Below are 22,558 nucleotides of genomic sequence, written 5' to 3' on the forward strand. Positions count from 1 at the left end.
GAGAATTATCAAATCAGTCATGATCTCTTTAAATGGTCAAATGGCTTGCTCTTGCTCCTGCAATTGTGGTCTTATGTTCTTAGGTAGTAGACATGGTAACGATCATCCTTGAGAGTTGGAGGGAAATAGAGTTAAAGTTCCAAGTGCATTTTAACACAGCTTCAGAATCATTCCAAAAGAATGCAACGACAAACTACATAACAAGGGCATGATCCCATCAAATAATGTGTTAACGAAGTTCACAAAAATACAATGAGAAATGCAGAATTACAAATTTTTTTTTATTTCAACATGAAGATGTTTAAAACCAGACAAAGTATGTCAATAGGCTAGAAATTACTTTTCATAAATATGTAGAGAAATGGAAAGCAGCGGCTTAAAAAAAAAAATCACAGAAGTAAGGCAATTCATATCTCCAAAACAGCAGGCTACAATATCAGTCAGCGTAACAACAGTGTGCTGTGTTGGGTCAGGAAGCAAGTGAGTGGCAATATTGCAGCAACTTTCAGTTAAGAGAGTATGTGGTAGAAAGTGCACGGAGGTGAAGGTCCAGACTAGCTTACTGATTTATTTATTTGCTGATGTAAGAACACGGATGGAAAAAAGGAACTGAAGCATCACTTTGATCAAGACTGAATTAACAGATATTACAACATGGTTGTTAAAAATGGGAAGCCATGAAGAGTCCAATGTAAATTAATCAGATCATTTCAAATTGCTTGCCACCTCAAACTGATGCACTTAACTTTCAACTTCCTTTTCTTTGTTCTTGGGATGTGAGCATCACTGGAAAGGACAGCATTTACTGTCCATCACTTGATGGAATGCTGGTGAGCCACCTGGATCCCAGCCATCCACGCGGTGCAGGTACAACCACAGAGCTATTATGGAAGGGGTTCCATGATTTTGACCCACAAACAATGGAGAACTATTGCTTGCTCAACACAACTCCAGCATACAAAATCAATCCTTCTTTCAAAGGGTAATATAGTGGTAAAATCACAACTATGTTTGCACAATAACTTTCAAAATAAATATTTTAAATTTGAGGAAGTTGTAGATGTAGTTTTGTAGTTTTAAATTTGGGGCAAGTTGTGTGGTGATATTGAACTGTGAAGAGACATGCATGCACACCAAGGCTTTAGCTAAGGTTGATCAATTTTGGGTTAAAAGATTTTTGTTGGTATGCAAAACCAGAAACTACCATTAGTCTGATTGGATGACAGTCCACTATGGCCAGAATGGTGAACACATGACTATAATCCTGCATCCTGTTGAAAACCTGTATATTATTCGAAGACCATGACAGTATGTACGAAGCAATACAGATCAGTGGAAGAATGTATGTTGAGATTATGACCTTCAGGTTTGAGTTGGAGCAATCAAAAGTGGTCTGCTTTTTAAAAAAAAGTCTGAACTCTACACAAACTACAACAGGCACTATGATTCTCTTCAGAGGTGCTATACAAGTCTTGAAGTAACTTCAATCATTTTCCCTTACTTACAGCAATAAAACACTGAAAACAGGCCCAAATCACAAAATAAGACCAGAACTGCAAAGAGGTTACAAAAATGGTAAATTTACATTAATTTACAACTTGTAGGTAAATATTTCAGGGTAAAAATGGTCAAACATTGAACAACGGCTCACACTTATTTAGGCCAATCTGGAAGGGTCACTTCGAGAGTGCAAGAAATTTCTGACGAAGGGTCTAGGCCCGAAACGTCAGCCTTCCTGCTCCTATGATGCTGCTTGGCCTGCTGTGTTCATCCAGCTCTACACCTTGTTATCTCAGATTCTCCAGCATCTGCAGTTCCTACTATCTCGGAGAAGGATATGTCTGCTGATCAGACACCCATACATAGAATATTGTCATAAGAACAACTTTTCCAGTGGCTTAGGTCAATTTGATGACACAGTGCAGTGGGATCAAACCATGTGATCCAATTTCAACACCTTTACCAATTATTCAAAGATTCTCCAAATCCTCTGCGAGCATCAAAACAAAAAGGCTCAGAATAGATAAAAATTTAAGAAGTGTCCTCTCAGAGGAATAAGTAGTATTTTATGACATCGATAAAAGTGAACCTACAATATCACTTGGTAGATCAGGCCCATGAACTAAGAGGAAATAATGTTAAATTCTAAAGAGTTTTAAACTGACCACAGGGGAGAAAATACTTTGTAAATGTTTTATCATGCTTTGACTTATTGTTCTACCAAGTATTGCCATGTATTCCAACAGCTTAGGGGATTTAAGATACGGATGGGCAATAGCATTGGTTATTTCAGAAACACCAAGTGATGAGTTGGATAGGACAAACAGGAATTCGTAATCCAGACTATCCCTTCACTAAATTATTACTAACTCTAGAATAAGTTGTACATTATTTTAATATCAACAACTACTTATAAATATACAAATTTCCTTTACAAATCAAAAAGACTTAAATGAGTCAAGCATTTGGCATCAGCGTTTTTTGATAATTAAGAAAACTGGCTTTCTTAGAAAATCAATGCCTGGTCTTCAGATAGGTGGAGCAAACCTCCCACTCATCTGAACTCAGTTAGGTATTAAATATTAGAGTGAATTAAATCATTGATCAAAGGAAAAATGTCTGAGCATTTGTTACCAGCTGCATATTAATTCCTGGCATCATGTGTATCAGTTCACACCAAAATAAATGTCACTTAATCTATATCAATACTTCGAACTAATTTAGGAGTCTGGCCTCAAAATATTAATAGCTTTACCAATGAAGATAACAAAATTCAGTATACAATTTCTAGACACCTTGCACCTGATAGGAAATAAGTCCAGACAAACTTATTACAACTTAACTTAGGGAGCTGTCATTTCTGCTGAGTTCCACGGAGGTAGCACCATGCTATCAGCCATCGACAGAAACCAGAGACCAACCAGTGATTAGAAAAAAGGGTTTCCCTTGTCTAAATTTGGGAGGTAGTTGGGCAGACTTCCAGATTCAGTTTGCGTGATCTAAAACCAACAGGGAAAAGCACTTTGCACTCTGCATTCTACTGTGCCTGATGTATGTTCCACAAAATTACATATGGGGAAATAATATGGAATCCACGAGCAGGCATATGACCTACAAGACCATCGAGTTAGTAATGCAGACAGAAAACTACCAAAAGAAATTCTGATCGCAACAATCTTTCACATTCCAATAAACATTTTTACAGGCATGGAAAGAGACGGGGAGGGGGTTAAGTTCAAGATGTACTGTTTCCCAGGGCAGAATAATGAAAAGGAAATTGCAATTGAAAAATAAAACATTCCCAGGTCATTACGAATATTTGATAATCAAAAGTTTCGGAAATGAGTGATTATTCTGCCCAATAAACCCCAGCTATTCTCAGTGAAAATTGTGTGCTTTGAAAGCATTAACATTTTTGGCCGAGTATTAGATTTTTTTTTTCTGCTGTTTCGATTTCCCCATAGAGGAGAACTAAGTGTTTACTGTGTATCATTGGCAGCCTCACAGAGGCCAATTAGACGAGACTATAATTGGGTAGCGTAGGCCGGAAGGACTGGCTTCAATCCCACCTGCTTCAGTGGTGTGTCATAACATGTCTGAACATTTTGATTAAAAATATATAAAAATATAAAACTGGATTGCTGGATGTGATTATGTTACATTAATTATCAAAATCTCAGTTAATGAAGAGGAAAGCCCAAAAGCGCACTCATTCTAAATCTTCAGAATTAAACCCAACAAGGAGCAGCAGGCAGTAATAATTCCATCAACTGCTACCGTCTTCACCTTCATCCCATGCCTCATTTAAAAGCCATTAAGAAATTGTGACATTTAAATCAGAAATTCCAAATAAAACACACCTTCAGCATTAGCGAGAGGGTTAACAAAAGGCAGACTTTGTGATGAATTGGAATAATGCGCAAGACTGGAGATTCAAAATGGCCTCTTTGTTTTTAAAATGCAGTATGGACAGTCCTGGTTGAACTTTCACAGTACTTTTGCCTTTCAAATGAGCTGAATTATTTTCTTTCATCTCCCCCAGGCCAGCAGCATTTTCAATTCTTCAACAAACATTCAAAGCTATGCTACTTAAAAACTGGAGGGAAAACACGGCCGCAGCTAAATGGCAACTGTTGAATAACCTGAATGGGACTTGTCAGTGGTTCGTCAGTGTTTCAGTACGCAGTAGCTGGAACTAGCTCCCTGATGCAAAGTGCAAGCATGTCTCAACATGTCCAATTTCCCTCTGTAGATTTTCAACCCACAGCCTTATAAGGTAGAATAACTTGGCAAACAGTCAGGACCAGCAAATTAGTTGACCACAGCACAGGGTTTCTACAGCAAAGGAAGGAAGGTTAAGACATGAGCTTTCATGGTTAAAGCAGACTAGGGAAAAGCTTAAACGTACCTGAGGTAGTTAGGACTCCTGCAGTATACACAATGCTCAAAAGCTACATTCAGTCAATTCTTTAAAATATAGGCTATGGAACAATTCTTGAACATTCTTTGACACTGTTTAAAGTAGTACCAAAAAGTAGTGCTATTTAAAAGGGGGGAAAAGATCACGCAGTGAAAGTTTTGCATGTCTTTATAGTAAAGCACAATTGTAATTGAATCAGAAACAATAACAGGATTTAGTTAGGAATTTGTTTATGAACCATTGGTGAATTCATTCTCACCCACCTCGCCATATTGAATTTGATTGATTTTGTGTGCAAAACATGCTATTAGAATTCACTCTGGAGTCACAAGATGAGGTGGCACTTTAAAATGACTTGGGAACGAAGCTGAATATTTCCCTTGATGGCGAGTGTTTGAATACAGAGTGATAAAACTGATAACCGAGGCTCTTTACAACACAGAAAGCCCCACGGTATTCCATGTTGCAAGATCTGTCCATCCAGCTGGCAATCTTGAAAAACTGGGTCCAAATGGCTCAAGCCATTCAAAGCAATCCTGTTTCAGTCACTTTTCCCTGGGGCCGGACTTACTCCACATCTTCTGGTGACAAGTTTGAGAATATCCAGGTTAAATAGCAATGTCATCTTGGTCAGGAGGGCTGAAGGCTGCAGCCCTGAGGATGTCCAGAGCATGAACCAAGATGAGGGTCCCTGTCAAGTGTTTCCATCGCTTGGTGATGGGATGCTTCATTTTATCTAGTCCCAGGTGTAGTTCCTGAATCACATCCCTGTAGCTGTCTCCAATCTGTGCGCTCCAGGTCAGCAAGAAATCATAGGCTGGTTTCCACATAGCCTGGAAGAGTACAAATCAATTAGACCTACGATTTTGTACAACTGCCTGCATTTACATAACACTATTTACGTTGCAAATTGTATTGACCCTTCCAGTGGCAGAAGGTAGTTTCATTTTGCCAATCTTGTCACATCTTTGTAGTCTAATAATAGATTAGAAGCTGAATACTGTAAGACACAACTAGCCACTTTTGAAAATTGTCGTTCATTTAAAGGATTGCTGTCTTGGCAGGAACTATATAGTAGACAAAAGGAGTGTTTGATTTAGAATCAGATCCGATCTTATTGCTAATAAAGTTTCTGCATATAACAAGGATGGGCTTTCCCCAACACTGGCTTTTTGCTCACCCAATCAAATTGAGTCACTTAAACAGGAAAGGGGCTGAAATTGTTAACAGCAGAATTAATTCTATATATCCAAATTATAATCAAATTCACAGTGACCCATGCCTCAGAGTCAGCAATGGAAAAAAATCAACTAGAACCTTCCAAACACGTAGAACCAAACTGGTTTTCCAAGGCAATTAACTTGTCAGTGGCAAGGCTCCATATTTTGGAAATTCTGGCAGTTATCACAAACGTTCATTCGCTGCTCAGCTGTACCATATCCCAAGATAATAATAAAATTCAAAGCCTAGTTTATGTAACCAAGGATAGATGGAAGTAGAGGAAAATAAATACAAGACTCCTGCTCGTAAGCATTATTATGATGACCGCACTGCACGTGCTATCCTTGACTAAAGACAGGATCAGCTTGGCTTTTATATCCTTAACAACAACTTACATTTATACGGTGTCTTCAGAAAATGAATGACTCAAGGTGCTTCACAGGAGCACTATAAAATGAAGACAGACGCAAGCCACATAAGCAGTTCTTAGATCAGATGGCCAAAAAAAAAACACCTCAGTCAAACATTTTCAAAAAGTGCCTTAAAATGAGAGAAAAGGAGGGGAGGGGAGAGAGAGGATATGTACAGAGGAGCTTCCAGAGTTTAGGGCTTAAATGATGGCAACAATGGTGGTGTGATTATACTTGTAGACGCACAAGAGGCCAGAATTAGTAGTGCACAAATATCTCAAGAGAATGATGAGGTGGAGGAGACTGTAGAGAAAGGAAAGGGTAAGGCAGTGAAGGAATTAGAAAATTTAAATAAGAAGTTTAGAACTTGAGCAACAGGTGAAGCTAGTTCACAATGCTATAATGCAGTAATGAGTGATGTTCACCATGATACCGCTGACAAGCATAGAAGGTGTTCTGCCTATCACACAAATGTGTTGTATGAATGCCAGTGCTGGTGTTATGCACATTGTATGTCTCAAAGACTGACAGATCATGTCAGACAAAACATCGGTTCGGTTGTTCACAACTGGTGAGGTAATGACTGCAACCCAACCAACCTGTACTTGCAAAACTGAAAAAGTATCTAACATCAGATGTGAATCTGTGATTGGACAACATTTGCCAAATAATCCTTGATCTGTGAATAATTACACTGATGACCAATTGAGGATTCTCATTTGGGCTCACAGTGCGATGCATTTGCATGCAGTGGAAGCTACATGTATTGATGCATCAGGCCCTGTTCTTTGCAAACAGAAATAATATGCACAGGTGGCAACTTAACAAAACAGGTGACAGCCAGTCTTTGGTTCATTTCTTAGGGCAATACCTTAACAAACCAGAGTCTACTTGCCTGGTTAAAATTTAAACAAAGTTTGGCAGTTAACCGTCAGTGGTCATCTAACTGGGGGAATTCTCCGCAGCAATGTCTATAACAATCACAGTTTGTGGCCAACCAAGCAAGACTTTCTTCTCATACACTATTAAAATATTGCTTTCCCTTTAAATTGATATGCTTTGCAAATTGTCCTGATGAGGTCAAGGCAAAAAAGGGAGAAGTTGTGTCCATTCATGGAAGAATTGAGAACCAGAAGGGACAGATTTAAAATAACTGGCAAAAGCAGCATTGGAGTTATCAGGAAAGACCTTGTTTATGCAGCGAATGATGAGGACCTGGAATGTACTGCCCAAGAGAGAGTGCAGCGGTGACAGATTCAATTGTTGATTTCAAAAGGGAATTGGCACTTTACCTAAAAAGGAAGGAGGTGTGGAACTGAGGGGAAAAGGTGGCGGATTGCTACTCAATACATTAGTCTCAGAGAGTTAGCACAAACATGACTGGCTGAATGGCACCCCCTGCATTGTGCTGTAAGCATTTCAGGATTCTACGAGTACTGATATACCAACAATATCGCCCAAACACCTGACCCTCTTTGCCTCTTTAGTCTTTAAGTCAACTTTATCATTTTAACAAGCACACTTCCACTTTCTCAGTATCAAATTCTTGAACTGTGGAGTCAAAGCCGATCACTCAACATCAGCGATTCAAGCAGCCGGACAGTTAACTTTTTCCAAGCAGGCTTTGTTCCTCTCATAGCTGTACTGTACAGTGGTATTTCACCATCCGATAAATCTATTTGACTGTTAAGTTTTCAAAATAAATACCACTGGGTTTCTTGCCAGAAGCAAGAAAACTCCAGATGAAACGCAGAAAACATTCAAGGACATGGGCAGCACGGTGACTCAGTGGTTAGCACTGCTGCCTCTCAGTGCCAGGATCGGGTTCAATTCCACCCTCGGGCGACTGTCTGTTTGGAGTTTGCACATTCTCCCGGTGTCTGCCTGGGTTTCCTCTGGGTGCTTCGGTTTCCTCCCACAGTCCAAAGATGTGCAGGTTAGGTGGATTGGCCATGCTAAGTTGCCCATAGGGGTCAGGGATGTGTAGAATAGGGGGATGGGTCTGACTGGGGGGCTCTGAGCGTTGGTTTGGACTTGTTGGGCCGAAGGGCCTGTTTCCACACTGTAGGGATTCAATGATTCACACTGGATATCATGCTGGACACAATAGTACAAAGGTCACCACCTTAAGCTGGAAACAAAGCCTTTTGGTATCTCAATGTGTGCTCTTTCAAGGCTCGGCTTAAGGTGCAACGATGCAGCGAACATCACCAAAAACAGATTAACTAAATGTTTTTGGGGTCTTGCTACGTACAAATTGGATCCCACAATTGCCCCCTAATCAGCACATCATTGGTTACAAATTGTTTTGGGATATTCTCTTTTTGAGGACAAGGAATTTCTGTCCTTTGCAAACAGATGACTTCTTAGTTAAAGTGGTCAGGACAAACAGGGATATTCACTGTCAAGGCTGGGCTAATATTAGCAACTTTAAATATACTTTGTTTTAGCAATGCCTGAGCAGTTAGCTTAGGCTAAAATGAGGGACCGTAGTCAGATTAGCAACAAAACAAAAATTATAGTGTGCCTCACACAACTTCACCCAGATAACAGCTTGATGGAGATTAGTAATAGTTGTTGTTTGTTACTGCTTACCCAGACTAAATACATCAGATAGAAGAGCAAACTGTGTGTGGAATACAGAGCAATTCACAAACTTCCCTACTGCTTGAGGGAGGGTGATATTAAGTCCGATCTTTGTCTATTCACACAGACACCATTGCTTCTTATTTAGATCCAAGGTGGGAAGGGCTCGTGATCATTCATTCCTACTTCAATGCAATGCTAAATACAGACATCAGAAAGTGAGGCTTTAGGTTGGCTGGGAGAGAAAAGAGTTAAAAAAAAGGATGGTGGAAGGCAGGATGGGTACAAAGTGAAAGAGAAAAAAAAGAGATGGGGTGGGGACAGAGAAGGAATGATGAAAGCAGGAAACAATGAGCACAAACGGGATGACTTCAAATTGAGTTTCTTCCAGGAAACTCAATCCACCTGGAAACAGAGTCTCCTTTGCACTGGAAAGAAGGGACCCAGGAATGATTCATTGTCCTCCAGATCAAAGAGGAGGAAGAGGAGCAAGTTGAGAAAGAAGAAGTAGTAGGGGCGGGGTTGTTGGGCAACTGCACGTGAAACATTTCAGGTGGGCATGCAAAACCATGAAGAAGCACTCATGCTTCTCCAGATCCTACAGAACTGGAAAAAAAAAGTACATGGCTGATACTGAAAAAATACATGGCACCCTGTAGTGACACCTGGAATCCCCTCAGTATCATCGAACCCTGACCTCCATTTCAATACGTTCCAAAGCTGCTGTTATAAAGTGGAGGTTATACCCCTCTCTGAGAACTAACACCGAAACACCCAAAGAGGGGTACTTTACCCCATAATCTGTGAAAGGTGGTATAATCTGCCTTTTGGCAACTTCTAATGGTTAAACAAAACAAACGCCTGACACACTTTAAAATCAACAAGTGACAGTGAACAAATTAGGTAAACTATTGACAAACCAAATAAATCCTTTCTAACCATTAACTATTCCCGAATAAAGCAAGATTCTAATGGTATGCTGTTCTAATAGATACAAGTCCCACTTATATATTAAAAAAAAAATTCAGTGTCTTCCGGAATGTTCTGTGCTTTCTCCATTGATTCTCCTGTCAGAAGAATTAACTAATTGTGCTGTTGGTACCGTTGTTATGTAGATGATGCTTTCTCTGAGACATCGTAGAGGCTGTGAGAGCCAGCAATTCTCCCTCGTGATCCGAGGGCCATTAGCTCTGGCGATTGGCAGCTAGCTCTTGCATCTTTGTCCAACTGTCACCTTCTTCTTATACCCTTGACGACATAGCAATATTTCTTACAATAGGATTTGTCCTACGTTGTTAACACCATCAGACTTAAATTAAATAGGTTTTTGGTATCTAAGTACCTGGTTCAAATTGATTAGCTAAATTCAAAAGCCTGTTGTCGTGGTAAAAAGGCTACTGCTTGGCCTGCTGACTGTACTGCCTTTCAATAAAATGTTTCAATTTGGGTGCTCCTGTGTACTTGCAAACTTTCAAGCTGCTGCTCACTCTCATCCATTCTAAATGTCTAAGCACTGAAAAAGCGCATGATCTTTTAAAGGGACCACGCAATGCTATTCCTCCTAGCATTTCACAAACACCAAATTCTAACTTCCTGCCTCCCAATCCAGTAGTACTCTACCCAATTTAGCAGGAGTACGCTGCTGCAGTCTTGTTGACAATGTGTCATTGTCCACACTTTGTGGCACTTTTTATTGGGTGGAATGGCTGAAAAGGTCAGCCTTGGGCTCCTAGAATAGAAACAGCAAATTAGCCCATTTTGAAACCATCAGTCTTCTCAATAGAAAAGACGTTGACTTGGATGTGCAGTTTCAAAACATGTAGTCACACGGAACCTGCAAACATTATGAATTATGAGGAAGATAGTGATAGGCTTAAAGAGAACACACAAGACGGTGGAATGGCCAGACACATGGCAAAAGAAACTTAACGTAGAGAAGTGTGAAGTTATATACTTTGGTAGGAAGATTGAGATGATAGATCTGAACTAAAGGGTGTAATTTTAGGAGCCAAGGCAATAGGGAGTACAAGCACATGCAAATCATTGAAGGTCAGGTGGAGAAAGTGGGTAAAAAAGGCATACAATACTGAATATAACACAAAGAGCTGTGAATGCTAGAGATCTGAAATGAAAACAAAATGCTGGAGAAACTCAGCAGGTCTGGCAGCATCTGTGGACAGAAGACAGAGTTAATGTTTCAAGTCCAGTGACCCTTCTTCAGAACCCCTCTTGCAGATCTGAAGGGTCACCAGACTCGAACCATTAACTCTGATGCTGCCAGATCTGCCGAGTTACTTCAACAATTTATGCTTTCAACACAGCACAGAATCCTGAGCTTATGCGGACAGCTCAGAAGAAATGAGCATTATGATGAACCTTGATGAAATAGTGCACCTCAGCGAGAATACTGTGGACAAGTCCAGGTCCACACTTTAGTGGCAGTGCAGAAAGATTTACAAGAATGGTTCAAGAGACGAGGACTTCAGTCATGTGAGCAAGCTTGGGGCTGTCTTCCTAAAGGAAAATTTTGAGAGGGAATTTGTTAGGAGGTGTTCAAGTCAGGTGGTGTGGGCAGAGTAAATGAGGAGAAACTGTTCTTGTTGACAGAATGGTCAAGAACCAGGGGGCACCAATTCAAGGGGATTAACTGAAGTACCAATGCCAAGTTAAAGGAAAAACATTTCTTTATGCAGTGAGCAGTTAGGATCTGGAATGCTACGTCTGACAGCATGGTGGAGCAGATTGTATTGTGGTTTTTAAAAGGAAAGTTTAATTACTTGGACAGAACCCACATGCAGGTTATGGTTAAAAGGACAGGAGAGACTAGCTGCACTGCTATTGCTTAGAGCTAGCACAGATATAATGGACTGAATGGCTGCATTCTGTCACCATTCTATCATCCAGACTTGGAAAGAGGTGACACCGTCTGCAAACCTGCAGAAAAGGTAACATGAGGGACAGCTTGTTGAAGTGTGAAGGAAGCAATGATTTTGGGAAGACTGGTGAAATATATTGGAGCTAAATTACCAGGGGTTTTAAATAAAACAATTTGAAAGATAGTATTTCAACTGATAATTTAATAATTTGACAATGTAAAGGCAAAAAGTTTCAAGGCTAAGGTCCCTTTGGGGATTCAAGGAAAAATGCAAATTGTTGCTTGAAGATAAAACACCCACCAGAACCAAACATTGAAGACAGAAATGTTTTTAAAAGGATAGTTGTATCAATACAGTGCCACAAACGTAGCTTCTGATAGTGCGTGCTGACCCAGACTGTGAGCTGGTGCTGACTGAATAATCTCACCTCCGTTTCAACAACTCCATTCTTGTCCCTGTGTGGGGCTTCGTAGGCTTCCATCTGCTGCCGGGAAACTTTGGCCAGTTTCTCAGCCAACTCTCTCCATCTTGGGGCTACTTCAACGGCAGTGGTGAGGAGCACAAAATCCTGGATGAGCCTGGCAACCAGACCCTGGCAATCCAGTTTCAGCAAGGCCTGGGGACGACAATGAGGGAAAAATTTAGTAGCTGAGAGACCACAAACGTAGGGTGGTCGGGAAAAGACCAACACGCCCATCAAACCCAACCCACGCTCAACACATGGAGCGCCGTGATTGATAATATGAACCAGCAGCAGGAGTAGGCCATTCGTACACTCAATCCTTCTCCTCGATTCTAGAAGATCCTGACTGTTCTATATCCCAGCCTACCAGAGAACCTTTCACCTACTTGCTAATCAAGAATCTATCTCTGCCTTAAAAGTAATCTAAGGCTTGGCTTCCAGAGACTTTGTAAATCTTTGGAATTCTCTTCCACAAATGTCTGAGAGAAAATAATTCTTCTCATCCCCATCTTAAATGGGTGACCCCTTATTTATAAGCAGCGATCTCCATTTCTAAATCCACCCAGGACAGGAAACATCCTTTCCACAGCCATCATGTCAAGGCTCCTCAGAATCTTATATATTTCAACCAAAAGGCACCTCTTAGTCTTCTAAACTCCAGCAGATTCAAACCTATTCCACCTAACACTCCAGGTTTTAATCTGGTTAGTAGACATTCTTAAACATTTCTTCCGGTCACCCTACAGTCGTTTAGCCTTCAGGGAGAGGCAAAAAAAATACAGTTAAAAAAAAAACCCAGGACTAATAAAGGAAGGTTATTCTGGAAAATTCCTGAAACTAGTCTGGGAGATCACATGGGCCAACAGTTAACTACAAAAACACTAATCTTCTTTATCTCTGCCTCAGTCAGGAACCCCAGCTGCCTGTCAAACGGTTATGGAGTATACCAGCTAGGAACACTTTCCTGACACACACTACAATCTGGGAAAGGAACTACCCAACAATCACTGAATTCCTACTCTCACACTGAGTCGTCTCCCTTGGTCACCTCACCTTGGTAACGTGGACTAACGTATCAATAGATTATCCAGCACTTCATTATTTTATTGACTGTGATCCGCTCAGCTTCAAATCTGACTTTCTCTGTAAACACACCAAGATCCTTGGGGCTGAGCAGATCAGGTTTCTTAAGCAGGTATCCATCATTGTAATTCTCCACTGGATTCTTTCCAAGGGCTACAGGTCACCAACCTTGTGGGTGGGATCTAAACTGGGCCCTGTACCCAAGCTGTGGCTTACTGTGTAATGTACAGAATGCCAAATCAGTCCCCTTTGTCATGTGCGCCAAGATCTTTTCCCCTCTTAAACTTTCAGTAAAGTTCCCTACAAATAACACGATATTCTGTGACCCAAATGACATACATAGCATTTATTTAAATTACCATTTAACATTGTGGTGACACATGCACCAAGCACAACTCAACCTGTCTGCAGTTGACTGCACACCTACACACACTTCATCCTCAAGTTGATTTTGGCAGCAACTTGCTGGCTGCCTGGAGTCACAGACAACCTATAAATGAACTGTGAAAATTATTGCCTTAGTTATTAATAAAGAGATTTGCAGGCTTTGCACCAATCCCCTGGGTGATCACCTCCACGATGACACTCATTCCCCTTCTGGGTCGTGAGGCTGGAGCCAATTCCCATTCCAATGTTACAAATTGCAATTGATGACAAAAGACTATAATGTAAAATCTACATCAAACACTGAAGTGTTAATTGTTAATTTGACAAAGGGCAACACATGGGGGGGGCGCAGTTTTACACCCTTTTGCTAAAATCCTGCTGCTTTGAGGATAGAAACATTTTCTGAATTAGTTCTTTCATGGTGTTACAGGTACAACAGTACCAGCAACTAACGGCAGGGGAGAATCAATGATAACAATAAGGTTCTAACACAAGGCACTCAATCAACTGAACATGTACATAATCTACTATGGCTATCGGTGCAACTGAGTTAGGGAAATCATACAGCTTCAGGGTATATTAAAACATCTTCGGTATTATTCAGCATATCTTTTCCAATAGCCTGCTTTGCAGTTACCCTATGGAATTTGTTGAACTATAGAGTCATGCAGCTCAGATGAAGGAAACTCAGTCCATCAATTCTAGGCCAGATCCTTATCCATTTACTCACACTGCCCAACTCCCTTTGTTTCAGGATACCCAGTGATATGCTTCTGATATCCCTGCAGAAGCCAAGAAATATGTAGGCAGATAAAATGTGGGTTTCACAAGCGTCTGACTTGGCTCAGTGGTAGCACTCTCACCGTATGAGTGGTGAGAGTGGCAGTAGAGGGCTGTAGGTTCAAGTCCCAGGGCATACAGTCTGGACATATCCATATGTTCATAGCTGGTTGCCAGAACAACACTTCCTTTAGACTAGAAGGTGCTCATCATTGAGGTTACAACCCCTAAATAATCTAACGGTTGATTTAAGGTGGGTGGATGGGGTAGTAGTAAACTCATCACATATTTTCCTCTCTCCTGCCACTTTTACTCAGCAGTTTTGATGTATATTCTTTGTGGAAACTACCTTCAAAGAGCAGGGAAAAGAGGAGACAGATCCTGCCTCAATCAGGGTTTGGAAAGGTTATTCCCATAGCTGTAACACAACTTCTATCTGAAATGTGTTGAATAATTGTGAATGGCTCAACAGTTTCTTAGTTATAAGGCTCCTTCAGTCTAAACAGTTCAGCAACCTAGAAATTTGCCTGTAATTATTTATCCTTTTGGCTATTGCAGTGGAAAATGAGATGATGAATGATTTTATACGATTTTACATTAGACAGGCACTTGAAGGAAATAGCTTGCAGTGTTATAGGGGATAGCAGGCAACTCCCAGGTTGGCTTTACAGAGAGGCACATAGGATAGGATGGGCCAAATGGCCTCTGTCAGTGTTGCAACGATAATATCATTGCTTACGGTGATGTTTACATATATGATTCAATCCACTTTGTGGAGGCAGGGATGACAGCTGGGACAGCATAATACAGAACTAGCAAAAATGAGTCCAAGCAGGTCATGCTAGTGTAAGATCAACAATTGACATACTCACTTGGAACGGTGAGCGGACAACAAAAAAAATACTGCGAGTAGAGATTACACTGAAAGAAAGCTGCAAAGATGAATCCCCAGGGAAGACTGACATTAGAAAGACAGAGCAATTCAATCAGAGCAGATAATACACCCATTCAGATCACTGCACTGTGAATATAACAGTGCCAATGCCCTGAGCTCTAAAACAGACAGGCCATTTGTATCCTTCTCAAGCTCAATTTGCAATGTGCAGTTTCGTTTCGTGGTGCCGGTGTCAGAATGTGATGTGTGTAACAGCAAGAAACAATGAAGTGTCCTCCCCCTCACTTCCCAACCTAAAGTAAAGAAACATAACAGCAGAGACATGTTGAGACAGCCGGGATTCAGGAATCATGACAACCACGCAAGGAAACTAAAACAACTGCAAAACAAAGAGATTAACTTATCCATGCAATAGCTCAAAATAAAAACAACGCAAAGTTGCTGCACCAATTTGTTTCAGTCTAATACTATAATGCAATATAGTTGCACTGTTCAGGACAGACATAGTATTCATCTTAAGATGTAACATCTTACTGCACTGAGGAGCCTTATGCATTATATACCCAATAATTAATATCACCACTTTCGCTCCTCACAGCAGGTGGAGTGTCATGACCAGGGGAAGCAGAGATGCCCATTGCCAAAGTCTATATAGCCGTGGCACGGTGGAGGTGCAGGGCAGCACAGTGTGAGGCCCGACAGCACAGCAAGGTCTGGATAAGCCAATGCATGGCAAGATGCATGATAGCTGGGGTGCAGCCAAGGTGAGTGCCCTCATCCTGGTTTTTGAGCTTATCGAGCAACGAAGCAATATGGTTGTGTTAGATTTTCCTAAACTGAGAAATTCAAATCAAATGGTCGCACATGAAAGAGAGTTACTTTGGCTTCAGCCCCACTCCAATATTGGATTTGGGTTGTTACTCCAGTGTAGTACTGACCAAGAACAGTGCTGCATTTTGAGAAGCACAAGCATTTGAAATGGAGCAACAATCCAAGGATGGGTCCACCTAATCAGTCACTCAGGGGACTGTTAAAAGATCCAATGACTGTAATTCAATGACCATACCATAAGTTATTACAGTACTTCCCAAGAGAGAGAGTTTGTTTTAAAACATACCCAGCCAGATTGCTTTAAACTGATTTGTATGGATAAAACAGTAAAGCAATTAAGGAGACACTGAAAGGTGTGTGGCCATTTGCTCTTTTAACATTTAAGAGACAATACACTATTCAGGAGAACTGGTGTACCTGACACCATATAATGGAATTTAAATGGTTTCAATAATTAAGCATCATAGTGGAGGGATGGAGAACGCATCTTGGGGTATTAGTGAATATACAAAGGTCTGCTCCCAAGAACAAACAGAATGACTTTTAACATATGTCTCAGCGAGCATTAGCCACATTGTGGTGAGCTTTTTGCACCACTTCAGCGTTGAGCTTCTAGCAGCCAACATGTAGCATCAACGGCATGCACAAATTTTCAAGAAAATTAAGGCACACGAGCATTGCCTGGACATCTGTGCCCACTCCACTAACATCCACGCCGAGACTATATTTCAAATAATTTTCACTGCTCCAGCCATTAAGGTGAAAGAACGAATACTTATATTTCACAGGCCATGGTGAAATAAATATGGTGGGTGGCCTGGAAATGGCATGATTTCATCAAGGTTGGTATAGAAAATGGGGAGTATTTATACTTGAAAGAAAAAGGGATATGTTGACACAATTATCTGTAGTGACTCCTAATGTTACAATCTTATTGTATTGTCATGATGAATGCTACTTGATGAGTAAAGCCCCCTGATGAGTTCCACTTGAACCACATCATGAAATGTCATTCCCCCAAATTGAGTTGTGCAATTTTTGGCTTGAACTGTGGTTTCACCATGATTATAAGAAATTATTTAATTTAAAATCATGACTTGGTGCATGGTAAAGTTCCCCTCCATAGTCTTTCACTAGGGCATTTTCACAGAAGATGACCAATGAGTACAGTTGATTACATTAATTTTTTAAAAAATCAGCATTGAAAAACTCGCACCCCCCAAGACAACTTTGACATTTAATGATTTGGCATTTAAATTAATATGAGGCTCATAACAACATTTTACAACAATTGAGAGGAAGACTGCAAGCTTCAATTAGTGCCCTGCCAACATTCCTCTGTATTCTATATCGAGTACACCCTCTCTCCTTGACGCGCAAAACAGCAACGTGCTTTCTTCAGTTTGGAAATGCAATTAATTATGACAAGAACATCCTCCTTGCAACAAAGCCAATAATTCCTTGAAAACAGGTCATTTCCTTTGTCGTCATTTCTGCTGTTGACAAAGGCAAGACAGAAAGAGTACTGAATGTTGCTTCCCATAGATTCTGTCACCTCAAAAAGGCTAGCGTTCGGGGAGCCCATGCTAAATGCATGGATAAGAGAAAAAGCTTGAGGATCAGATGTGTAAATGCATTGACACAGTTCTACCAGTTAGAAGAGGCAAAATTAGATCTGACCCCATGAATGCGTTAAAATGACTCTGCATTTTCAAACATTACTGAGCTCTTGACCCTGCAGCCTCCAGACTCAATATCGAGGTCAATAATTTCAGGGCCTGAACTCTCCCTGTCCTAAGCCCCCACCCCACACACCAGGCCTTGTTATCACATAAAAACCGAAAGAACTGCGGATGCTGTAAATCGGGAACAAAAACTGAGGAAGGGTCACCAGACCTGAAACATTAACTCTGTTTTTTCCTTCACAGATACTGCCAGTCCCGCTGAGCTTTTCCAGCAACTTCTGTTTCTGTTCCTGACTTACAGTATCCGCAGTTCTTTTGGTTTTTGCTAAGCCAGGGTGGAGCTTTAGTCGATGCTATTCTGACTCTTGAGATAGGATTCAAGGCTGGCAATTGTACAGATGACAATAACATTGGCTAGTCTTCAGCAGAAAAATGACTCTGATGTTTCTATAGACAATTCCTCACTTATCAACTGTTATTTGTAAACATGTCTGAAATAGCAGGTTAAATGTAGAGCAATGCAACTTATTTTATTGTCAAGTGTGCATTGGAAAAGCACAGAAAATCACAGTATACTTTCTATATTCCTGAGTCATGCACAAAGTTGTATGTCAAGTTTAGAAATATGTTTCTAGTTTAAGAAGTGTGGTTAACAGAAACAGGAACCATTGGATAAATTCACTGGATTTAGAAGCTAGAAGAGCTCTCAGTCCTTCTTTCATTATATAAGTCAAGAAGAATGTTTTCTTGAAGAACTTGCATCCTTAAAAAAACACATACTAAGAAAGACAACTCATTAAGCTCTGCCTGTACGTATAGCAATATAGCAAGATGACAACCGATGAACAAAGAAACTTGCACATAACTACATGCAGTTTCTGTCTGCTGAACTGAAGATCGAAATTCCCTTCTGAAGTACTACAGCTCCCTTCTTTACCCTTCAGAAACTGATCTGCAGCTAGTCACCCAACCCAGGATGGATGGAAACAGAACTGTGAACTAGCAGCTCCAGTATCTCTGAAGGCCTGATAGAATCTTAAGTGAAAAACTGTAAGGATGAGACCAAGATATATAATATCCAATCAGTTGTGAGACGAACTTCCATTTCACATACCTGGCCCCAGTCTTGGATATCTTTGTAGGTATGAAAGTAAGGCACTCAATGCAAATAAAAACAAAGTTATGTAGAAATAGAGGCAAATCGTGAATGAGGTAGGAGGCACAAAGGAATGAGGGATGTTGGTGCTAATTGGCAGGATATGACCAATGGTATCCCCCGAGATTGCACTGGGCCTCAGCTGTTCACCATATTTAGAAACGTCTTGCATGAAGGAATCAAGAGCCATGAACTCAGATTTACTGACACCAGCAAAATGGGTGACACAGTAAGTATTTTAGATGACAGCAAAAGTGGCACCGTTAGACTTAGTAAATGGGCAACATTGATACTAATGAGTTCAGTGTGGTCAAGTCTGAGATCATTCCCTTTGGAGCCAAGAAAGGAAGGCAAGAGTATTTTCTAAATGCTGAGAAGCTATAAAGAGTGGAGGAACAGAGAGATTTAGGGGTCCATAGACAGACGTCACTGACAACCACTGGACATGTTTAAAAAAAAAACTAACCAAGAGAATTGGATTAAATTACAGCTGCTCAGAGCTCCAGTTAGTCCCCATTTCTAAACAACTCAGGAACAGTGGAATTGCCTTGGAGGGCACGCAGCACAGATTCATCAGAATGATGGATACCTTCTAATTGAAGATAGTTACATTAGGGAGGCTTATATTTCCTTGTGTGTGAACAAGGAAGATTTGATTAAATTGAAGATGTTTTAGATGATTAAAGGCCTTGAGGTAGCAAGAGAAAGAAACGAGAGTACAAAACCAGTGGACCCGAGGATAAAACAATTGGACACGGGAATAAAATTCAGGGATAATGTTAGGAAGCACTTCTTCACACCAAGATAGTGGAAATCTGAACTCCCTCCAATAAAATGCTTCCGGAGCCTCGAAATCAATTGAAAATTTTAAAACTCAGATTGAGATGATGTGTTAGGCAAGGATGATAAGGATTATGGAATCAACAGTGCAAATGGAGATAAGGGATGGATCAACCACAATCTAAATGAATATTAGAACATACCTATGGAACTAAATGGCCTCATCTTATTTTGTGTTCATGTAATAACACGACTTTTTATGACTGTGAGCCAGAGATGAGGATCCTGGCAAAGTGCAGCTATCATGACTATTGCATCTAGCACATTCTGTATCATAAAATAATACCAGCGCAGCTACAATGCTCCTTTCCAACGGTAGTTAAGACAAAGAGAATCAGATTAAACAGGACAGATCACAGATCGATCAAGTGGACTTACGATTTATCAGATATACTTCAAAAGTTGAATACATGTTTAATAACAGGAACAGAAAAGGTGGACAGAATAGACTGAAAACGAAGTGAAGATTCTCCAATAAGACATAATAACTAGACTTTCCCGTTTTTAGATGCCCATGACTCTACTATGCATTGCTAACATTCGTAATTTAGAAGATGTTGAAAGTGATACTGCTTCAGCAATTGAGAGATTTACATCTTGCAGGTTAACAGATCACAGCATCCTTTAAATGCACAGGAATAACAAGTCTGGGGACATGGAGAATTGCATTTTTATGCAATGAGTGATTAGAATTTGGAATGGACTTCCTGACAACTGATGCAAATTTTATAGTCACCTTCAAAAGGAAACAGGCTCAATGCTTGAGGTGGGGGGGAGGCGGGGAAGAGAGAGACAGAGACAGAGACAGAGACAGAGACAGAGACAGAGAGCAAAAAAATTGTTTCCCACCTGATTTACTCATGTCCTGTAGGAAAGAAAATCTGCCATTCTTGCCTGGTCTGGCCGACATGTGACTCCAGATCCACAGCAATATGGTTGACTCTTAGCTGCCCTCTGAAATGACTTAGCAAGACACTCAATTCAAGGGCAAATTAGGGATGGACAATAAATGCCGGCCTTGTGAATGATGCCTGCATCCCCAAGAAAAAAAAAACCCAGAAGTTCAGGTTAGAGGAGCCATATTCAGTAAATGCATGGGGCATGTCGCCAATGCTCTACTTCAGTGAAATACTCGAGTAGAAACTAATACCAGGCAGAATGATGGCAAAAAAGCACAATAAGATTTGTCTCCTAGAAAAGGGACAGTGGGAAATTAGCAATGCAAAAACATCTCTGACATGAATCCACCTGACATTAGTCAAAAATTATTTTAGGCAGATTGAGCAATTCTCCGTCATGATACATGGTACCAAACAGTAGCACTGAAGCAGAAACTTCATCAACATGTATGAAAAGTTAACTACTGTACTGTCCATGTGGAGACTCGATGCCAACGAGAATCAGTTGGGCCAAACATAGGTCTGTTGCTTATAGCCTTTGAAAAGCTGGTGGTAAGCTGTCTTCTTGGATTGCTGCAGTCCAGGTACTATAGATACACTCTCAATTCTGTTGGGGATGGAGTTCCAGGTTTTTCACATCCTGGATCACCCAGAAAAACAGTGATATACTTCCACGTCAAGATGGTTACAGCTTAGAGGGGAACTTGCAAAGGTTGCAAGGTTTGGAAGATGTTGTCGAAGCAGGTTTGGCGAGTTGTTACAGTACAGAATAAACTAGTTGGACTTCTGAATTGTTTTTGTGCCCTGATTATCTTGGTGCCTCTGACTGTCACTTTATTGATCTGGCAGTATAATTATTTGCTCTGATATTTCCCAATATCAAATCCACCAACTGGTTAGCATATGTAACAGAGTTACATCACAGGAAGAATTCTCCAGCCTAATTCTCAGAAGTGATCTGTAGTGTTCTAATTCAGTTAAAGAACAAACCAGACAGGAACCATCTCACACGAGAAAAGGATTTAGACACCATTTCAAACACAGAACACAAGAGATCAAATAAAATACAAATCAATGTACGTATTCAATAGAACAACAGATCATAAGGATAGAGTAGAACTTCAAGAGGATGTGGACACGTTGGCAGAATTCATTGACAAGTGGCAAATGAAATTTAATGTGAAATCATTCATTTTAGTGGGAAGAATGCAAAGAGATAATGCAAAATAAAAGTACAATTCTAAAGGTAACGCAGAAGGGAAGGGGCCTGCTTGTAAATGTGAACAGTCACTGAAGGTGGCAAGAGTGTTCTTAATAAAACATACTTTGTTAGTAGGGCCATCCTCAGCTTTATTAATAGGACTAGAGTACAAAAGCAATGCAGTTTTGGATAACATTTATAAAAATATTTCAACTTCAACTGGATTAGTGTTCCCAGTTTTGGCTATCACTGTTTGGAAAGAACACACAGGTAGTAAAGAGGGTGCAGAAAAGATTGAGAATTGTTTCTGAAAAAGTATTTTCGTTATGTAGAAAGATTACAGGGGTTGGGACTGTCCTCTAAAGAGGAGAAAAGGTTGGGAGGAGATTGGGTAGATGTATTCAAACCATGAGATATGTGGACAGAAATTTGGTGGAAGGATTGAGAATCAGATGGCACAGATTCGAGGTAATTGGCAAAGAAGCAACGGTGACACGAGGGAAATGTTATCACACAGTGAGTGGCTACAGACTGGAGTTGCACTGCCAACAAAGAGTGGTGGAGGCTGGTTCAATCAAGGCATTCAAAAAAGAAATGGATTATCTGAAAAGGAAACAATTGTAGGGCTAATGGAGAAAAGATGGGAAGTGGCATTAGGTGATTCGCTCCTGCCAAGGAACAATGACATGATATCACTGACACGATAGGCTTCTGTGTGCCTCAGCCATTTCATGATTTTATATTTCCACTGGTGTTCACATTTACAGTATTTACATACTGAAGAAAGTAAGAATGAGATAGGCCATCACATCCTTTATGGATCAA

The 22,558-nt window shown here is 40.5% G+C and overlaps 1 protein-coding gene across 2 annotated transcripts in view; it reads right to left on the reverse strand.

Moving 5' to 3' along the window:
- Positions 1–260: 260 nt before the first annotated feature.
- The window catches only part of LOC109916707 (SH3 domain-binding protein 4), a 57,559-nt gene continuing 35,261 nt past the window's right edge, over positions 261–22,558 (reverse strand). For both annotated transcript variants that reach the window (XM_048599354.1, XM_020516476.2), the window contains exons 4-5: positions 11,941–12,129; positions 261–5,253 (exon numbers count right to left, since the gene is read on the reverse strand). In XM_048599354.1, coding sequence (XP_048455311.1) covers positions 5,029–5,253; positions 11,941–12,129 — 414 coding nt within the window. In that variant the 3' untranslated portion in view covers positions 261–5,028. The remainder of the gene's footprint in view (positions 5,254–11,940; positions 12,130–22,558) is intronic.

This window comes from Rhincodon typus, chromosome 7, assembly GCF_021869965.1.
Source record: "Rhincodon typus isolate 14 chromosome 7, sRhiTyp1.1, whole genome shotgun sequence".
NCBI classification, from domain to species: Eukaryota; Metazoa; Chordata; class Chondrichthyes; order Orectolobiformes; family Rhincodontidae; genus Rhincodon; species Rhincodon typus.